Source organism: Hipposideros armiger, unplaced genomic scaffold, assembly GCF_001890085.2.
Source record: "Hipposideros armiger isolate ML-2016 unplaced genomic scaffold, ASM189008v1 scaffold_320, whole genome shotgun sequence".
NCBI lineage: Eukaryota > Metazoa > Chordata > Mammalia > Chiroptera > Hipposideridae > Hipposideros > Hipposideros armiger.
Window position 1 is genome coordinate 1,932,195 of NW_017731670.1, and position 22,775 is coordinate 1,954,969.

Below are 22,775 nucleotides of genomic sequence, written 5' to 3' on the forward strand. Positions count from 1 at the left end.
TATTCCACATATATATATATTCACATGTGGCTGCATTATAAGCATCTCAGTCAAAACATATTCTAAACTGAATTCTTTAGTTCTTTCAACTCTCCAATATCTTAATTGCTTAACATAAGAGATTAATTAAACAATGAAAGCACCCACAGAATGCAATCCAACCGTTTTAATTAATGCTACATATGTGCACATTTTGAGCACATCATGAGAAGACAGGGTTCTTTGGAAAAGACAATAACGCTGGGGAAAATAGAAGGCAGCAGGAAAGGAGGAAGACCAAGAATAAAATGGACTGACTCTATAAAAGCAGCAATAGGCAGGAGTGTACAGAAGCTGCACAGAGCTGCTGGGGAGAGGAGTTATGGACATTGCTCATTCACAGAGTTGCCAGGAGTACGAAGCCAACTCAATGACATGTGACACACACAGATGAATATTTACTAATGTGGAAGAGATCTTCACCATATTGTTCATTTTAAAAAGCAGGTTAAAAACAGTATGTGTGATATGCTTTATTTACCAAACAAATTTGAACACATCTGTCTCCAGACTGATTACTTTAAATGGCTTTCCACAATCTACAAAATAAATCCCAGCAAAAAAATCAAAAGGTGTCTCACAATTAAGACCCTGTTTATCTCCCTGGCCTCCTCTACACATACACACATATACATGCACGCGCGCGCACACACACACACACACATTCAATCCTGAAATACTACCTAAGCCAACACAAGATGCTATTTCATGCTTATACACACTTGCATACTCCATCTTGTCTGCTCAGAATAGCTTTTCCCTCTTTGTTCACCTCCAAAGCTCTTCTTGGGCCTACTTCCTCTAAGGTTTCCCTGGCTCCATTTTCTTCCAATTAGATTAATCACTCTTTTTTTTCTTACTATTTCTCTGCCTTGTCTTTATTGCTAATAGTGCATATTCTATGTCATAATTATTGCCTCAGCTGTCAATTTATCATGGGCTTCTTGAAGAGGGAGAACTGACCAATTCACTTTTTTACAGTCACTACTTACCATCATGATTCAATCACATTAGCCACAGTATAAATATTTGTGGAACTGAAATTATAATGCATATGAAAGCACATAATATACCTCAGAGTGCACTGCAATAAAAGAGAATTATTGCTATTTAAATTCATACTATAGCACACTGACATTTTCAGTCAGCATTGTAAAGAACAAATTCTTCAAAATGGGGCTCCTTACCTAAATTAACATAACCTAGGTGTCAAAATCTTGAGTCTAATAGTAAGGTAGGTAAGATCCCCTTAGACCACTTGTCTATATATAAATATAGAATAACAGAGGAGCTCCTTATTCTATAACTTTATAAACGTCAACAAAAGAATTTGTTGGGAATAATTTGTCCCAGACTCTGTAATGAAAACTATGATTTTTTTACTCTATATCTTATGATTTGAAATTCCCCAAGCCTATCCACCTGTGAATAGAAATAAAATTATAATAATTGCAACAACTCAATATACTGGTTTATATTCCCACCTCCATAATATGTCACCTTTTCCCCAACTTACTTGGGATTCCTGGGGGCTGACTCACACACACTCCAGAAAAGAATAGAGTGGAATAGCATATGAAGAGCTTAGTTTTTAATGTCAGCATCTAGAGCATATACATGGTTTTGTGTATACAATCTATTTACAAATATGCTCATAAAAACATATAATGTTTATTTTCATGTTCACTGTATAATTCAATGGAGATATTATATTCAGAAACTGTCACTCAAGGATTTCTCTGCTTGGAATACTTCAGCAAATTAATGAAGATTCTGTTTGGTTTGCCCTTCCTGTTTATCATCATCATTCTATCTTCCATAGATGACTTTATCAGTCCATCTAACTCTTCTTTAGCCCTCAATTAATTAAGTTGTTCCTATAAGGCCTGAAGGACCATCCACTTGTCTGGCAGATGTTTGATTTCTTTGTCATTGATCAGGGAAAACATTAACATCTTTCTCACGTTTTATAAATAGATTTAAAACTTGCAATGATTATTGCTGATTTGACTGACTTCACTCATTGCCTGTGGGCTTAATCTTATTGAACAAAATGGAAAGCTGGCACTGGGCACTATTTAAATTTTCATCTTCCCTTTTGTGTTTTCATCAATATTTTGAAGTCCAACTAGGTTAGATGCATGCATTATGTGACCTTGTTGTTACTGGGCTTTTGTTTCAGCCTCCGGTCTCTCTGTTCCTCACCAAGGATCTGGGAACAACCCCCAAGCTTAGGGGCTAAGGGAATTCTCTATCTGCTAGTGAAGTGTGGATACTCTCTTAGGGATCTCCTAAGTTTGTTGTGTTCTAGTGTAATTGCTTAAAAGAATACCTTTGAGTCATGAGTCTCTGTCAGTTGATTTCTGGGGAGGATTTTGCTTTTTTTTTCAAATAAGTTCTATAAAGTCCTGGCCATGGCAGTCAATCCCCAAATCCCTGCTTTCCCCTAGGGCACAGATGAATACATTGTCTCTTCAGGGATGCAAGCCCCAGCTCTTTAATAGGAAGAGTCATTTCCTGAATTAGAAAGAACGGAAATGGATCCCATTTGTACAGGGCCTTGAGGCTTCCTATGTCTCACATTTGATCATCCCCGGTGCAGTAGAAGCATCTCAGAAGTACATTAACGTGGTTGTTATTAAATCTCTTCTAATCAGAATCAAGTGGAGCATATGACTGCAATAAGGCAGGGTTTCCCCCTACATTCACCATAAATATTTATTTGTATAAGGTATATAGCCTCCCTAGACCTGACTTCCCGCCCCCTGTCCCCCACCTCCCCAACCCTAGACACAGCCTAGAGACCCACACCTTCCTTCAAGGTATATACTTATTCTCCTCAGGTTTTCAAAAAAGGCATAATTTTATTAAGAGGCTCTTGCTGCACAGTCGACTCTTCTGTGAACTAGTATGGTTTCTTCATGCCTACAGAACTGTTTATTTCCTTCCTTAAAAACAACTCATATGGATATGAGATCCAAGATGACAGAGTAGATAAACACTACGCATGCTTTCTTCCATGAACACATTAAAATTACAACTAAATTATAGAACAATCAACCTGGAGAACCATCTGAAGTCTAGCTGAACAGAAGTTCTATAACTAAGAATATAAAGAAGATACATTGAGACTGGTAGGAGAGACAGAGATGCAAAACAGCCTGGCCCGAAATGTCTGTGTGGCATTTGAGAATCAGGAGGGATACCTCAGCCATGCAGGTTCCCCCCAGATGGGTAGGGGAACCCAGCCCTACACTGGCTTTCACAGCCTGGAGAATTGGTGCCAGGAAGAGGAGCCCCACAACATCTGGCTGTGAAAAATAATGGGGATTCTGACCATCCAGGTGAGGTGGAAGGCTGAGGAAAACCCATATGTCCTCATAAATGGTCCACACATAGACTCTCTCACTCCCAGGCACTCACCCTGGGCTTCAGCAGAGGGACAGTGACTCAGGGGGCATCTGAGACATAACAGGGAACAGACAGGTATGTGGCTTTGCAGCTAGAGCTAGAGGACACTTGCCATTTTCCCTATGAAGGGTCCTTCTACCATGTAGCCAACAAGTGGGTACCATCTTTCCCGTATTGAGCCCACCCCCATAGGCCAAATCTGAATCTGATTGGCTAGTGAGCTGTGCTGTAACCCTGCTTGCTCCACCTAATGCCTCCAATGCCAGAGTCACTTTCTCGTGAACAGCCAGCGCCGCCCACATTGCACATTTTCGTGGAAAATTATCAGTGCCCACAGGCCTCAAGTGGGCAGCTACTGGCCTTGGCGTGCTCTGAGATTTTTGATGAGTAGCTCCAGCCTCAGCGCTGGCACCAAACCAGAGTCTACATTAACCTGATAACTACAAATCTTCCCACTTTAGTGACTCCCTGAGACCCTGCCTTACTGAACTCACATACCACACAAGGCTTTATCAGTGGCTAAACCATAAGGAAGATGGCAAGTGGCAGCAGGCCTTGGGGTATCCTGGCTCTTTGTGGAGCTACCCCAGGCCCTGTACTGGTGGCAGCCATCCTCAGTTTGCAGTGTGACCTCCCCCACCTGCCTCCAACTTTAGCCTAGGCAGCAAAAAAAACCCATGGATTACTTTGTAGCTCCTACCAGGTAGCCCCTGGCTGGTCGCAGGCAGTGGGTAAGTTGGGTCTGCACCAGAACTCCTCCCAAGAGGCCCCAGAACCAACATACTTGGAGGTTGGCTTAAGACTACAGCAGAGCACCACCCAATTAGCCCCACAAGTGGCACACAGAAAGAGCAGCCTCAAAAGGCATCAGAACCCACTCAGTGGAGTAAGCCCCTTGCACAGCAGCCCGTATGCTGTGGATATGGCCAAACCCCACAGCCAATCAACCTTAGGGCCAATGCCACCCTCTGATGTGCCAATAGCAATCAAGGCTCAACTGTAACAGGGTAGCACACACAACCCACAGAAGGGATATTCCTGGAGCACCCAGCTGAGGTGACCAGGGAGACTGTACCAGGGCCCCACAGGATACCTACTTACATAAGGCCACCTAGCCAAGACTGGGAGACAAGAAGATCTACCTTATACATAGATGCAAACACAGAGAGGCAGCCAAAATGAGAAAACAAAGAAATACATGCCAAATGAAAGAACAGGAGAAAACTCCAGAAAAGGGACTCAATGAAATGGAGGCAAGCAGCCGACCAGAGACAGAGTTCAAAACAATGGTTATAACATGAGACAAGAAGGACCAGTAATCCCACTTCTGGGTATTCATCAGAAGAAACCCAAAACACTACTTTGAGGGGACCTGTACATCCATGTATTCATTGCAGCATTGTTTACAATGGCCAAGATGTGGAGGCAACCTGGTGTCAATGGAAGAATGGATAAAGAGGAGATGGTACACATATACAATGGAATATTGCTCGGCCATGGAAGGGAATGGGTTCTTGCCATCTGTGGCGGCATAGATGGACCTGGAGGGTATAGTGCTGAGTGGAGCATATCAGAGAAAGACAGATGCAATGTGATTTTGTATATATATGGAATCTAAAGAACAAAATAAGCAAACAAAAACCAGAAACAAACTCATAGGTACAGAAAACATTTTGATGGTTGCCAGATGGGAGGGGCATTCGGGGGTGGGTGAAAAAGGGGAAGGGACTAAAAAGTACAAATTGGTTGTTACAAAGTAGTCATGGGGATGTAGGGTATTTCATAAGGAATATAGTCAATAATATTTTAATAACTATGTATGGTGTCAGATGGGTACTAGATTTATCGGGGTGATAGATGGGAGGGGAGTTGTGGGCTAGTTGAAAAAGGTGAAGGGATTAAGAAGTACAAATTGGTAGTTACAAAATAGTCATGGGGATGTAAAGTATTGCACAAAAAATATAGTCAGTAATATGGTAATAACTATATATAGTGCCAGGTGGGTACTGAACTAGTTAGAAAATCACTTCTTAAATTATATAAATGTCTAAACCACTATGCTGTAAACCTGAAATTAATATAAAATAATATTGAATGTCAATTATAATTGAAAATTTTAAAAAGAGGGGACAGTTGAAGGAGAATAAGCAGTCCAAATTTCCAGGTATAAAACAAATAAGTTATGGGAATATAATATACAGCATACAAAATATAGTAAATAATATTGTGATGGTTGCTGGGCTTATCATAGTGGTCACTTCTTTAGGTATATAAATGTTGAATAAATATTGTGTACCCCTGAAACTAATTAATATTGCTAGCTATATTTTTAATAAAAGCCTTTAAAAAACAAAAACAGAAAAAAAAACACAACTCACATGAAAAAAATACTTGCCAGCTGTTATTACTTGCAAAACTAAAAACACAAATAAAAAAATAAGACAAACATAATCAAACTGTAGTTTAGAATAAAAAAAGATTCTTGTCTCTGCCTACCTTAAACCCTCTCCAAGCAAACATCTAAATAAACAGATGGATATTGTACTGTGCCCCAAAAGAAATGTAAAATCAACGCCAGAACCAGTTCAAGGACGCAAAAGCATCTCCTCAGAGTAAAAGGGAGATTACTTTGTAAACTCAACATTGTACTGCTAGAATCTAACATCTGGCTTCTAAAGTCTTCCATGTATTCTGTGCCGCAAGCTTGATAATATAAAAACTATTTGTAGGGCCGGCCGAGTGGCGCATTGGTTAGGAGTTGGCTTGGGACGCCAGCTCTGAGCAGCAGGGCCCTGGTTTCGATCCCACATGAGGGCCAGTGATGCTGCACTGTCTACAGCTAAGATGGTGAACAACAGCTCGACCTGGAGCTGGGCTACCGTGAGTCGCCAGCAACTGTGTAGGATGCTGTGAGGCAGGCCAGCAGCTGGCATGAGCTTTCGTGAGCCACCGTGAGTGGCTCTCCAATGGCAAGCGAGTGACTGCCTCACCTGGGAAAAGCGCAATGATAATACCAACATGGGCCAGTGAAGCGACGTCCTCCACGACTAGACTGAAGAACAAAAGGATAGCAACTTGTCTGTTCCCCTTCCCCAATTCCCCAGTGCTGTTCCCCTCCCCCAATTCCTCAATAAAATATTTTAAAAAATAAAATAAAAAACAAATAAATAAATAAATACTATTTGTAACTTGCACACAGTAAGTGCTCAGGAAATAAATAGCTGTTTGCTTTTATGCATTCCATTTTCATTCCAAACTCTCTGGCTTTCCTTGCACTGTTCATCTCTGGAATCCCTCATTTTTTTCCTTCAACCTTGTTGTGTTCTCTTTTCATCTAAGGAATAATGCATAGAAAATTTACTTTATGTTGGTAGAGTTATATATGTTGAATAATCTGTGAAGTAGTAAAAATACATCTTACTTAATGTGTATTAGCCAGGCTTCTTGATTCGAATCTATAAATTAAAAGCTACAAAATGAGCATTTGAAAAGCACTGTGTATGCATAAAAATCAGGGTTCCTATGGATTACATCTGGTAAATTCTATAAGAAAGTCATCCAGTAAGTTGACTGAAGATAAATACATATATCTCTAAGAAAGTATATATCTTTTAGGAGGAAAATGTGCACATGTGTATGTATTTTTCCATAGAATCTTAAGTCAGAGCAAAAGTTAAATGTAATTTAGTGATAATTTATTGCAGCCTGCTATATAATCAGCTCTTGCCAGGAAGAAGGAATAAAAGAAGCAGAAAATGAGATTCCTGCCCTTCAAGAGTTTACAATCCTACTAGAGATAAGATAAACAATTCTCTTTACAGAGTATTAAACAGGTATATTTAACCATGGAAAATGGCTGTGCAACATGCATCATGCTCTAAAACATCTCCCCTGAGAGAACAATAGGAAACCACATCATTTGTCATCTAAACCATGAGGATTTCGGTAGTGAAAGTGGTCCTATTAATTACCCTAGGACAATAGGCATAGATGAGGACTGTGTTTGGAAAAGCTAGGTGTACAGTCACTCTAAGCATGGAGTGAATAGTGTGGGCATCGCATTGCTGACCAGTCTCCCCTGAGGTTTTCTCCTCATCAGAACAATCCTAGCAAACACACTTTCAAGGTGCTTATCCATCGAGGCAGCCTGACGCAGAGAGGAACATGAAAGACAGGAGACCTAGATGGGGTGGAGATCACTTTGTTTTTCTTTCCCATTCTCCTCCTGCTATTCTCCATTTCTCTTTTGAATGTCCTAGTTCTTATTGTATCTGTGAGTGCTCATCAAGCATGTTTTAGCCAAGATATTTGGCCTTGGTGATGTCATCAGTCTCTAAAACTTGACTGCCCATCCTGGTCCAAACAGAATAGAAAATGAGGATCACCTAAAACTGCCCCTTCATCAGGAGGAATGGGCAGGCACTTTCTCTTAGAAGTGGACTGGCTGAGACCATCATCACATTTTATTCACAGTGGGCAAGAGAACTACACTTTCCTTTAGCTACTTAGACATAAACTCTGTGATCAGCGTCTTTGTGTATCCTTCCTGCCTCATGCCACCCATCATTAGCCACAGCATCCTTCATGTACCAAGTGCTCAATAGTTTTTGGTTGAATGAATGAGTGAATGAATGAGGTAGTAGCTATGGCCTGAGACAAGAATATAGCTAATGGGTAACAACCATTATGACCCTCCCCTCCTGCAGAGAAATATCTCCAAAGAGCAAGCAAAAGCCCTAGTCTATGCACCATAGTTGGCATCCCCAGTGCACAGTTTTTGCTGGAGGAATAGATCTCAAAATATTTAATGTAATGTAGTGGAAAATTTGGTTTCATACATAGAATCCCATTTTAACTTCAATAGTACATCTGTGCCTCCCTTCATTTAAAAAGTCATCAGTAAATATTCATTGACCACCTACTATGTGCCAGTCAATAGATGCTTGGGGATACAGCAATGCGCCAACATTCAAAAATATCTGTCCCTATGGATATTTCAATTGCTCATCCATTCGATACTTGTATAGCAAGTGCCTGCGCTGTGCAAGTCTCTGGTGAATTCATAATGATGAGTGAGATGAGATCCTTGCCTCCCACAAAATTGCACTGTACCAGAGATGCCTTTAGAGAATACCAATAGCTAATCTACAAGGAATAGTTAAAGGACTCTCAGGGGAAACTTACAAGTGAAGTGTTTTGACAGGGTGGAAGGCGAGAACATTCAAGCATATTAGGGGTTAAAGAAGGCAGCGCCAAGAGAGAGAGATTCTCGTGGTGGGCTCTCAAAACTAGACTGCCTATATCAGTCACTAGCTTTTATAAGGTTTTTAAATGCAAGAGAAAACTTTAATAACAATGAGAAAATCAATGCACTTTTGAAGCAGTCTCAAGAAGCCTTTTTAGGTAGAAGCTTCTCAATGAAGCAACATGCATTTCATTCTCCTAAATACCAGCATCAGTGCCCGGGCAGAACAACGATCTGCAAGCTACCACTTTTTAAGTGCTTCCCAAGTAACAAGCACGGCTCAACGTGCCTTCTGTGTAACAGAACATTTCATTTTTCTGACAATCATATGAGGTCGGCAACTATTATTATCTACATGGCAATAAAAGGAAACTGAGGTACAGAGAGATTAAGTAACTTGTCCAAAGTCATACAGATGGCACATGGCAGAGTTAGGATTCAACTAAACGCCGTGTAGCTCCAATGTCTGAGTTCTCCATCCCTATCCTGTATTGCCTCTCTGTTAATCTGATGAAAATAATTTATTGCAAATTGTTAATGAACGATAACACCTTTATCTTCAGGGGAAACACAAATGTGCAATTCTATGTAATACCGCCACCTAAAGAAGTGACTCGTGTGCTATTTTATGGCACTTCAAGTCACTGAGGGGAACATTTTGGGGGCAGGGGATTTTTTTGATACCTTACAAATTGCCTATTTATTTCTAGATGTACTGTTGCATTGAAAATTTTAGAAGTAGAATAGATATGCTTGAATGAAGGAAAGTAATGAGAAAGGAAGAAGTGGAATGCTGTAATGCTGACCGGAGGCCAGGTGAAAGTGGGTTGCACTGTGGGGATCTTTCACGGCCAGAGTACAAGCAGGGTACATTGGAATGAAAGAACATGCCAGAACAGAGGCATGAACCCTTTAAAGGCACCCAGAAAAGTGCAGAAAGCAAATGTGAACACGTCATAATTTTGCCTAATGTCTGCCCTGAATATCTATCACTCATAAAAACCAGCAAATGCTTGTATGTTGCTTTTATAGCCTTCTGCTATCCTGGAAGATTGAGCCAGTCCTCCATCACTGAGCTGTTAACACTTGAGAAACAGACTATTGTATCCTCATGGGACTTTCACAAAAAGTTTTTGTTGGTGGTGATGGGGTTCTGCTGTGGTGGTTCTCGTATTTAGATTAAACCAAGAATGCTACCTATAAAATTCTTTTAAAGATCCATTCACCTTGAGTCTTAAGTGTCTCTTGTAATAATTTTGGCCATGTTAATAAAAAGACATTCCCGAGGCATAAGGTATGTCTCCGCTGGCTCTACACCCAGCTAATTCAGCCCTTCTCTCACATTACTCCTATTCTGAAAGCTTGCCTGCACTGGGAACATCTGACTCCACTTCTAACCCTTACTGTCACCACGTTCACTCTCAGGGTGACAAAAATAATATTAAGAATAATGCTACCAGCCTGACAATTGTAGATTATTCCATAGGCTTCAAACTATTTTACATATAACATTATTTACACATACACATACCCCTCCAGAATACAGGTATTATTAAAGTCATCTCCATTCTAGGGATGGACCATGGAATGCTGGGATGAAATGACTTGTCCATGGTCAAGCATATCATAAAAGAGTAAGGCCCTGGGCTCAGGCTTCATGTTGGACCACAAAACAGTGCTTCCCCCCTTCCTTTCCTTTCCTTCCATTTGGTGCTGAGGTTATTACACCTCAGGGAACATTTTCTGAGATATACATAGTCTTTCAGCATTGGGCAGTCTTCTTCTGGTTTGTCCTTTTTGTTCCATTTGGGAGCCAAAAAAAACGACCCTCCTCAAGACTGATAAGAAGAGTGCTGTTGATAATATGGTCTCAACTAAGAAAAGTTATGTAATAAAACTCAACTTAAAAAAAAATTGAAATCTGTTCCATCAACCTTTAAAGTGACTAGGATTCACTCTCGGAACCTCTGTAAACATCTCCGAGTGATTCTCAGCCCCTCTTCATCCCGTGGGAGTGAGTGTTCGGGTTGTCAGCGTAACTGACAAGCACGATTGGCATGTAGCATGGGGTGCCCGGAGATGCTGAGCGTCCCGGCAACGCAAAGGACAACCCCACGCAACACACAATGTAACTAGCCAAAATGACCAGGAGTGGCCACCACTGAAAACACTGAAAATGAAACCGGTTTCTATTCTGCTAAAAACTCAGAAGTATTATGTTATTAAATTATTATTTACACTTTTATTTCATTTTATTTTATTTTATTAGTAAAACACTGCGTAACTGTTCAATGTATATTGTTTCAGTAAACTGTGGTTTAAATGGGTGTCTCTAGGCTGCCTTGAAAACTTCACCACACTATATGTATACTTTGGGTCTCCTGGAAAATTGACTGTAAGTTCCAAAAACCCAGTGTACCATACTGGAGCCTGCCTATGCCAGCCAATCATTGTTCTCCTCACCCTGCCCTTCTTGACCTGTTGGCCTCAGGCTCTTGAGAAATAGGCAGCTGAGTTTATGATTGTAATTCAGTTGCACGATGTGCTAAATAATCAAGATGTTTTATCAGACTGTATAATCTTTCTATGTTCTGAGGCTTTTCCTACCCAAGCAGAGATCAGAAGATGGAATGGCAAGCAGTAAGACTGCACTTTTTCCTTATTTCTAGGGAGCAACAAGACAGCTAGTTCTGGCTACATTTGCTGTTCAACTGTTCCTCTGCTGTGAATGGGTTTATTTTCTGCTCTGTCTCTTCTTTCCAACTGCTTTACATTTTATATTGGCTGCAGAAACTGCTGATATGAACCACTGAAAGCAAAATTAGATTCAGGATTGCCTGTTTTTACACAGCCAGGCTCTTCTCTAGCTTTTCTGCCTCTTCGGGCTGATCTAGATGACATTCTTTGGGTTTTTTTTTCCTTAATCTTTCCCCTTCCTTTGATCGCAGGAAAAGGTGGCTAAACTTTAGGATCCTGTTCAATATTAGAGAAACAGTTCTGGATTTTTACATAAATCAAAAGGTGAGGGCGCCCTCTGCTGGTGAATAAATGTTCCAAGGATGGGGGCTCAATTCTTGGTCAAGGGAGAGTGACCTGGTAGGGTAAGGAGACGGTCACAAGCCAGGAACATTCCTTAGAGGAACGCTCCAGAAGGAAACCTTCAAGAATGTGCGCACTCAGAAAGCATCTCAGGTTTGTCAGGCTCCACCAGCGCTCTTCAAAGAGTCAGGACAGCACATTGTTTAATTTGATGCTGATCAATGATACCCGTCAGTCTCTACCCAAGAGTTATACTGTTGGCTTCCCCATGACCATTATTATTTTCTCATTATTTGTGATTTCCTTGAGAACCAGACATTAGTTAATTCATTTGGAAAAGGAAATAATTCAGTTTTGGGGTTTTTTTCTCACAATATTAATAGGATACACCTCGGTGGAAACTGCCCCTCATGTCTGACACCAGGTTACCACAAGGCCTGGAATATTACCATATTTAAGGACTCACACCTCTCACATGCCTTTGTCATTTGACTCTGTTCTTAGGAATGGTACCAATATCTCAATGTTTATTTGCCTACAGTCACTGCCTAGTTTAAGCTCACTCATTGTGTCTCAGAACACCTTCAATGATCTCCCACCTCCAGTCTTCTCATCCTCTGATGCATCCTCTAAAGAGTTGCCAAGGTTCCCTCTCTAAACCACAGAACTGGCCATGTCTCTCTGTATTTAAAATCCACAGGGTAAAATCCAAGTTCCACCATGACTTCTCCCTGCCTTCCTTGCCTGCTTGAAGCTCAGCAAGATGGTCCTATAGGAGTTTCGCGTTCTTCCTCCTACTTCTAGCCTCTGCACCTGTGTTCAAGCTGTGCGTGTGCCTAGAATGCCCTTCTGAGCTACATTCTCCATTTGCTTGGCTAATTCCAGCTCATCATTTTAGGCTGACCCAGGTTGTCAACTTTTCTAGGTCCCCCTCCCTGAACACACCAACCCTTTCAGCTGCATTAGTGTATGTATTAATCATTCCACTTTACTCATTGTGATATAATTATCTTTGTGCAAGTTTGCTTCCGCATTAGACCTTAATGATAGGAAATGGCTTCTTCACCTTAGAATCTCCATCTTTGTGGAATGAATCAATTCATGAAGAAAGCAAATATGAGTCTAATAAAAAAATGTACTCAGACCCCTTACTATAGCCATATGGCCCTGTCAGGACCCCAGTTCTCCAGACCCTCTTCTTCATCCTGGAGAACAAGTGAAGTCCAGATATCAAGGGACACTGTTTATAAGCTCATGCCTAAAATGCAAAGTAGAGACACCCTTAAAATACTCCCAGTATGGACAGAAGTCCCTAAGAGGCCCTCCACAACATGGAATACAGACTAGCAGTGACTAAGATTTTAAAACTAGAAGTTCCCCTATGACTCTCCCTGCCAAAAGCCTGTCAATTTTTCCCTAACATCTACAGGACAAAGTCCAAACTCATCTGCCTGGAATCCAAGCCTGTCCCCAACATAATTTTCTTGCCTTTGCTTCCTCTCTTCTTTTATTCAATCTCTTTGCCTCTCCCCAGATCCTACATTAATACTTTTCACCTTTAATGCACGTCATGTGCTATGTCTCTGGTTAAAACAACAGCAACAACAACAACAAAAACCTTTTCTTCATCACCACTTAAAAATATTGCTAGCCATTTCAGGTCTCAACATTGAGTAAGTTCATTAGAGCCAAAAATAATCATTTCCCCCTTTGAAATTCTATAGTACATATGCTCTGTACTTTTCCTTATGGCTATAAAAGTGCTTTATATTTTGATTACTCTTTGCAGATATGGTTATCATATTGACAGTCAGTTTGGCAGCTCATAGAAGTCAGCATCATGTTCTTCTACTTTTTCATGTTAACATGACTCCTAACCTTGACTATTGTAATAAACATAGTAAACATTTGTTGGTAATGTTGATAACCCCATTTTGGGGCTCCACCCAGAAAAAAATAATAATAAAAAATATAATCAAACCTTCATATAGTGGGCTACAGTAGGAGCTTGGATTTTATTGCAGGTAATTTACCTTTAAATTAAAAAAAAATCATTGTGGTTTATTGCTGTGTGGATACTGTGTGAGCCTGTGGAAAGGTGCTTTGTGAGTGTGTGTGTGTGTGTGTGTGTGTGTGTGTGTTTTGCTTGAGTGAATTTGCTAGTTTGACTCTCCTGATCAGAATATAATCTCTTTAATATTAATGTGTATTTGCATTCAAAAAGAATATACACTTTGCATCAATATTAATTCATCTAAAATTATGACATGATATATTTTCTTGAGCTTCTTTAAATACAGGAGAACAGAAACAACCTCTTAAACATGCTGATAATAAGGAAAGATGCTGTAGTTACAACTACCCAATAGACATACTTTTAAAAAGTACTTATACCAGTTACATAAATGAAATAGCTGCAAAGACAAAAGATTATCCTTAGATTCTTGAAAGAAGTCAATTTCTGGTTGTAGAAGAAAGCACAGAAGAAACAAGTTAAGGGCCGGCCGAGTAGCGCGATGGTTAAGAACTGGCTTGGGACACCAGAGGGCCCCGGTTCGGATCCCACATAAGAGGGCCAGTGACACTGCCCTCTACAGCTAAGATGCTGAAAACGACAGCAACTTGTCTGTTCCCCTTCCCCCAATTCCCCAGCACTGTTCCCATCCCCCCAATTCCCCAATAAAAATCTTTAAAACAAAAAAGAAACAAGTTAAAAAGAGAACCATTAAACTGACTAATGCCTAGAAAAGACTAAAGCAAGAAGGGTTTATTAATTAACCTAGGGAATCAAAGATTAATAAATCATGGTGAGGCTATGTAGAACTGCTAATCAGAGGGTAAGATCTACTTGGGCTGCATTAGCACTGGAGAGAGAACTGAAGCTCATAGACCAGAACTGCAGAAGATGCTGTTTATGACTGTGAAACTCTGGAATCCGGGAGGAGAGCAGAGCCCTGTCTCTCTGTGGAGGTCTTTAAAACAGAACAGATTCTCCTCAGTCTCATTTGGAAGGTTTAAGTGTGATCCCGATCCTGCCTAAAGGCAAGGTGACGAGCAGAATGACTTTTCAAGGTCCCAGCCAGTCAGCCCGATGAGACCACACAGCTGATTGCATCCTGTGATTTTCTTTTGTTTACCCATATCTTATTGTTTTACACCACCATGTGGCCATGCTGAGTAGAAACGTTATAAATTTTGCATCTGAACATAGGCCTTGAGAAATGTCAATAATATATTCTCATACCCTTAGACTTGCAGCCTGTTTAGAAATACGCAATGTGTAAAATCACCTGGCATGAATATCCTTATGCATCATGATTCTTTCATGGTGTTATTAATAATTTGAAAAACAAAACTGGTACCTATCTTATTAATAATAACATGTCAAGCTATTTTATTGTGTACTTGTCATTTTATAGGAATGGGATTTGATTCATAATAAGTTAAGTTCCTGGCATAAAAATCTTTTATTTTTGATGCATATATATTGAAAAGCCAGATTCTGATCCTTTTACATTTAACAGATGTATTAAGTAAATTAAATGTGACTTCAGAAACAATTTTGTTAAATGAATTCAAATATAGTATCAAAAGAATAGTAGATTGGCTTGCAAGTAAACAGCAATTGCTGACACATGATTGAAGACATCATGTTAAAAATAATTTTAGATGCCACATATTAGGTCAATGTGCTTCTTGGTACCTTTCTTCTTTAATTTATGTAATAAATATGTCAGCATCCATTAGCATTTATTAAGCTCTCATATGCGCTAAATGTTGCACTGAATCCTACACTGGACAAATTAATTTGAAAAAGCCCACTCTGTCACTCCATTCCCATGCCAGCTCCACATAAAAGTATCTGTTACATATGGACAGGGAGGTGGTCCCTAGGGTCAGGTGTTTTATGTTGGGATTCTAATAAGCCGTTAACTCTATAGGCCTCAGGTTCTTTGTAACAAGAATTTAAGTTGTTTGAGTTTAAATAAATAAGGTAATGTTTACTCGCTAAGTCAACAAATATTTATTGTGTGACTACCACACCAGGCACTGTTCTGGGCACTGTGAATAGAGCAACAAATAAAACAGACAAAAACCCCTGCCCTTCGGAAGCTTACATTCCAGTAAAGGGCCGATAGCAAATGTTTTAGGCTTGGTGAACCATAATGTCTCTTGTAACTGTTCCACTCTGCATTGTAGCACAAAAGGAGTCATATAAACAATCCATAAAAAATGCGCAAATGAATGAGCGTTGCTCTGTTCCATTAACACTTTATTTACAAACACAAGGGGCAGATCAGGTCTGACCTTCAGGCCACAGAGGAAGATAGCAATAAACACTGCCAAAACTAATAATAGTAAAATGAACACTCTGCAGAATAGTGACAAGTGCCATGGGTAAAGCAAAAAGGAAGAGTATGGGTTAGTGTAGGAGTGTGTCAGGGTAGTCCTCTCTGAGAAAATCACACCTGGTAAAGACCTGAAAGAGGTGAACAAGAGAGTCAGGGACGCTTAAGAAAAGAACATTCTAGAGCAGGGGCTGCTGAGTGCAAAATCCCAGAGGCAATAGGTGTACCTGTTCTATTTGTGGAACAGGAAGGTGGAGAGTTTGTCTGGAGTCAGAGTGAGTAGGAAATGACATCATAGAAGTAACATGTGACCAGATGGCATAGGACTCAAATGCCATTTTAAAGACATGTTTCTACTCTGAGTGAGTTAAGAGGCCTTTGCAGTTTTAAGCACAGTGGTGACCTGCTCCAGCATATTAATTTTAATGAGATGGTTCTGACTGCTGTGCTGAGAACAGACAGATGAGGAAGCAGGGAATCCAGTTTAAGGCTGTTGCGGTAAGCTGGGTGAAGCATAATGGACCGACCAGATAGCAATGCTGGAGGTGGTGAGAAGTGGCAGGGTGCTGATATAGGTTAAAGATAACCTACTAGAATTTTATCTTGGATTGGACAGGAAATGTGAAAGAAAATAGTCAATGATGACTCCAAGATTTTTTGCCTGAGAAACTGGATAGATGAGAAGATGACTAGAGATTAGGGGATGAGAAGCAAAGATTAGACTCTCGGGTGTGGAAATGTTAAGCTTGAAATATCAGGTATCTGTCAAAATAGCCAAAGTAAAACCAATGAATCACTGAAGTATTAATTAGTAAAAATGTATTGTGCATGCACCAAAAAGATAGTTTGCAAACCGGGAACATGCAAACCAAAGCATGGAATGGGGCTCAGGGGTATATTGTTATAAAGCAGTTTTTGTAGTGAGAAAGCAGTGGCTGCTTAGTCGTGACTGGTTATCATATGAAAATTTTTTAAATGATAGGGACTTGGTCAGTGGTTACCCCATATCAACCTTGAAAAACAGTTGAAGTTTTGCTTATGATTTTCAGAGGAGTAAGCAAGAGACGACCCAGGTCAAATTAGTCTTGCAAAATAAGCTAAACAAGCACTGTGAAATGAAGACAAAGAACTGGGCCATTGCATTGGGCAGCACTCAGACCTCTAATAGCATAGACAAGGGCAGTTTCAGTGGAATGGCGGGAATGAGAACTTTGCTGGTGTGAGTTCAATGAAAACAGGAAGAGAGAAATTATAGGTAGAGAGTGAGTGCACACAGCTTTTCAAGGAGTTTTTTTTTGTTTGTTGAGAAGGAAAAAATTAAGATGGTAACTGGAAGGGAAGTGGATCAAGAGAAGTTTTGGGGTGTTTTGGAAAAATTGAAAGAAAGAATATAAATGAGAGAGAGAAAGAGAGAGAGAGAGAGAGAGAATATTGCTAGAGCAGTTTCCATAGGTAGGCACAATAGGATGAGGTCTGGTGCAGACGTGTAGGTGGGTTGGATTCAAATTCTGCTATGCAAAGAGCTTAACATGGTGCTTAGTGCTTATTAAAGGCTCAAAACTGACAGATATTAAAACACCAACTGTCAATCAAAGAGTTTGGCTAATCTGATCATATAGTTCCAGTGTAGCTGCAACATTCAGTAGATGAATGAAAGTAAGTTGAATAGAGTAATGATAATGAAACAAAGACATGTAAAAGCAACACTGAATCACACTGATGAGCATCCAGAATATTGGTCTAAAGGTAAACACAGATACCTGAAGCAAAGCAGGAAGAGCGATAGGTTACAGTTTACATTCAATTCATGAGGTAAGTCCGTCAGAACCAAGGTCCCACAAGGTACTTAACTCCTTGTCGAGGCTTTGAGATGATTAACTGTCTTTGCCCTTTATAAAGTCAGCATGATGAAAAACCCCTGTCTCTTGCCTCACAAATATTGCAGGCATGTTCTTTCCGTGCTATTTTCATGTTCTTCCACTGATCTTTACACTGACTCATAAAGGCTAAGCTATAGGGCAGAGCTATGTTAGGGAACCAGACAAAGGAAGGTGGGTGGTAAAGGCATATCTCCCATTTCCACTGGACAGAAAAGGGCATTGGAATGACTACAATCTAGATTGTGTGGCTAATATGAACATAGCTCTGTGCCGGGTGTTGAAAGAAATGCATTGTACTGAAGAAAAAGCCCTCCGCAAACATGTAGTTTCATGACATCATATTTTGTTATTTAATACTAGTATCTCTTAACTAGCATGATAATTGTGCTTCACTGAAAGCAGGTAACAAATTTCGATGAATCTTAATTCCTCACTTGTTTCAATATAAATTTGCAGATGTGTTCCTTTGGGAAAAGACTTGAGTCCCCAGGTGTAATAAAATCATAGGTATGAATGTAGCAATTTGACAACACATCATGGCAGAAAAAGTTTTTGAAAATACTAAAACTTCTAAATTTACATTGGTGAACTCAAAACCAAATCACAAAAGATTTAGAAATGCAAAAAAGCCCTAGAAACCCATTGTGGTGATCTATCTCCTTTTCTCTTACAATTGTTCCAGTACAAGGGTGAAAATTACTAACATAATAGGAACTCTCAATTTAGCTTTTACCTAACTCAAGCCACTGTGTCTATGAGCCAGGATTATATTTTACATGTGTGGAATGTTTCAAAATTGTAAAGTTTCTTTTCTGAAATCTGCACAGTAATTTTAGTATAATATGTATGTTGTCCCTGAAAATAAAACAGTAAATGGAAATTTTTAAGGGGGCCTGTGGCCAGAAGGTGTAGAAGCTGGTGTCTGACTATTGACTGACAATTTTACTAATGCAGGCCACCTGTTGCTCAACCTAGTAATTTGTTTATCTTAGTTAGGCAAACTATGCCAAATCCTGCCCAGCACATATTTATGGAAATAAAGTCCTATCGAAACACAGCCTCACTCGTTCATTTACTTATTGTCTATAGCTATAATACTTCCGCAAGACAAAGTTGAGTAGTTATAAGACCATATGTCCCACAATGTCTAAAATATTTACTATTCAACCCATTACAGGAAAAAGTTGCCCACGCCTGGTTTAATTACTGCCTGGTGTCCTCATTAAACAATGTTTGTTGAGCCACATTTACATATCCAAATGTTAATGGAAGGAGGAATTATAATGCTGAGTTAGTCATCACCTAAGAGTACCCAATTTCTATAAATATAGTGTATGCTGTCCTGGAGAATGATGTTTTTTCCATTAAGATTTTTCACTAATTTCCTCAATTCAGAATTTATTAAATAGATTTCTGTTTGGCACCTATACATCAAGCAGACTTCCTTTTTAGGTAGTCATGGGAAGAAAATGTTCCCATGTGTTTCTATTAAACTGCAAATGTTTGAAATTCACTTTTGCCCCTTTCTAGTCTGTGACTTTAATAACTGGTTTCTACCCCATAAATATTCACACAACATCAAAACCTCCTATCTCATTTTATCTTATTAAACTAGAGCTTTGAAAAATATAAAAGGAGTCTTGAAAGATTAGTTATCCTTAAATTATCGTCATGTATGTTGAAATGCCAGTGAACACCTTCTTTCCAATTCCACGTGTGTAAAAATGTGGAGCTGAATAGTCTTCCAAAACGGTGGGGTTTTTTTTTTCATTGTTAATTTTTAAAGTCCCAGTTTTTCTCTGTTCTGAGCAAGAATCTAAACATTTTAATTCTTTCAGTGGAGTACTATAGTAAGTTTATAGCTGCTGTGCCTTAGACAACCTACATTTAGAGAAGGAAAATTTCTATTTCAATTTACAATGATGCCAAGAAACAACACGTATCTGCAGGCAAAGATAAGAAAAACATCCAGGGGTACACAGCAATAGCTCTACTTAAATAAATAAACTTTTGGTACTAGTGATTAGGTACACAGGATTATTATATGTTTAATTGGCTAACGTGACAATTTGGAATTACTTCTAGTCACATTTAATTGGATTTGGAATCTCTGGAGAAAAGAAATAGAGAGGCTTAGCAGAGAAACAGTCATAAAAGTAAACTGTTTTTCCAAAGGGTGCTAAAGCAATGAATTAATATCCATTGCACAATAGTTTTTAATATCCCCTCAGCTTAATAAGACTAATGCAGTGGTTGTACACACTAGATACTAAAACCAATTCAATTAAACTCAAAGTTTGGGGGGAAGGGAGTGTTTATAGAGTTGAAAATTTTTTATTTTCAATTTTAAGGAGGCTAATTTAATCAGAGGTGAATAATCTTTAATTCACATAAAGTCTGAGGTATGTTAAATGCCAGTATAATAGTTAGCTATATATGCTATGCTAGGTTTGAAGGCATTTTAGAATCCATGAAATATGTTACTCTATAAATGCTTTGAAGCTTAATAAGAGGCAATCAAAACAAAGCACTCTCTCATAGTCTTTAAGTACTATTCTTATACTCTACAAACAGAAAAAAAAATCTAGAAAATAAATGCCTTGTTGCTTCTCTTATAGTTTTAGATTAGCTACCAAAAAAAAAAAAACACAACTAAACCTACTTTCCACATTCTAAATTGTGCTTTATGCTTTGTTTAATATTAGTCTAGTCAATTTTTCACATTACAAAATCTTTTTCCTCAATACTTATATATACTGTCTGTTAAGATTTTCTTTCCGTCCTATAAATTTGTTTATTAAAAAACCTGTCCTTGTTCCTAGGAGTGCCATGATTGCTGACTACATGTTCTGGCTCTGTGGACGGAGTGAACCGTGTATAAGCAAGCTCATCAAACTGTATTGGCAGGTAAAAATTGATGTCCAAACTAGGGAGGAGGAGCCCATCTCATTTTTAGAACAAAAATGAAGGATTGGGGCTTTAAAAATTGCTGGAAAAGGTAGCTCTGGGCATATCAATCAGAAGGACACTCCTCAGTAGTATAATGAAGTAGATTTTCTGAGACTAATTTTAAGGGCAAAATTCAAGGTTGTTAACCCTTGGCACATGCTTCAGTTTTATATCCTAATGGAAATTTTAGACATCCCAGGGACTATTTCCCAAGGCATGCTATAGTAACATGATCCTTTAAAATAGCAACATTGTATTTCCATAGATTCTTCTTGATCTATGACCTGCACAAACAGATGCTAGAAGCAATAGCAATTACAAAACAAAGGAAAATATAAAGATCAGTTATATTTGTTGGGTAATATTTAGTATTTGGAACACTTAACCAATAACAAACTGCAGATCTTGTTTCTTATTTATTATTCAAAATGGCAGCAAAAAGTTATGCCAAAGGTCAATTAGATGTCAAGAAGAGTCATAATTTCTTAGAATTATAAGGAGAATTTGGTGTTTACTAGTTCAGTCTCCTTCACCACACACAAATGTGTTCTTGTCCTATTCTCACCCCACCCCCATAAACTATCAATGACTTTCTACTAAAATATATCTAAAATGATGAGCTCACTTATCCCCAAGAAACAACATCTAATTTGTTTATTATTAAACAGTTTTCCTCATTTAAAGTGGATTTCTTCTCCCTTAAAACTTCCATTAAGTGGTTCCCAGTGGGGCCACATAGACCAAATGGAAACCCATTTCCAAATAAAATGTTTCAAATATTTGAAAATTGACTACAAAGGCCAACTCCCTCCTCCATATCTTCTGCTCTCCAGGCTTTGTGGGGCCGTTTTTTCTTTGTATTTCAAGACAGTTTAATTTAATTGAACAAGAACCTTTCGAACCAACTAGAATAATAAGATCTGCTAAAGCACTAATATAAAAGAGTAATAATCAACAGTCTTCTGATGCTTCCTGATTTTTCCCACATTTTCACTATTATGTCTTTGCAGCTAGTTTTCTGTCTGTCACGTTATCTTCACTAGAAAGTAAAGTATTAGGTTTACCATATGAAAATCTCAGTAAGCCATATACTGGGTTGTCAGAAAAGTCATGACACATTTTTTCTGTTTTTCGTTGCAAAAATGCATCATGACTTTTCTGACAACCCAATAGTTTAAATATTTGGAGCTCAATTTACCTAATATAAAAAAATAAAAATTTAAATAAGTCTTACTCTAATTGAGATCTGTATTTTTTTTAAGTTGACATTCAGGTAGACAATATCTTAATCTCAAAATTAATAATTAATTTGCTAAATTTAAGACTTTCCTAAGGGAATCTGGAACATGCAAAACAGTAGTAGTAGCTCATAGGCATGGAAGTAAATAGTGGTAAAGAATTGCTAGATATGAAGCATAAGCAAATAATGTGGGCTATAAATAAAGAGGACTTTTTAGTTAAAGGATTTCAGAGGCTTCTGGAGAGAGGTAAGAAATGAGTTAAATCTTGATGATTAGATAATATTTAGCAGGCCTGGCATATACTAGGTCCCAAGTGAATGTTTATTTTAGTTTATTCATTCATTAAACAAACATGAGTACCTACTGTGTTTTCCTTTGAACTAGGAAAAAATAGGTTCAATGTGGGTTCACCCCAAAACAGATTAAGAGCTTGAAATTTGTGTTAATATTATTTTTGTTTCCTTTACCTTCCAAAGAGTACTAATATCACTATTTACCTCAAACTAAGAAAATAATCTCCACTAACCAATACATGAATGTTTGCTGTATAAAAAGAGAATACATACCATTATTTTACTAGTCTACATTAACAAATGATAAGAAAAAGATATTTCTCTTTATA

At 38.7% G+C, this 22,775-nt stretch overlaps 1 protein-coding gene across 1 annotated transcript in view; it reads left to right on the top strand.

Annotated features, from left to right (window-relative positions):
* Positions 1–22,775, top strand: part of SPATA16 (spermatogenesis associated 16) — a 218,101-nt gene that overhangs the window by 111,104 nt on the left and 84,222 nt on the right. Inside the window, 1 exon segment of the mRNA XM_019660518.1 lies at positions 20,786–20,870. Within this exon segment, the coding sequence (XP_019516063.1) occupies positions 20,786–20,870 (85 nt within the window).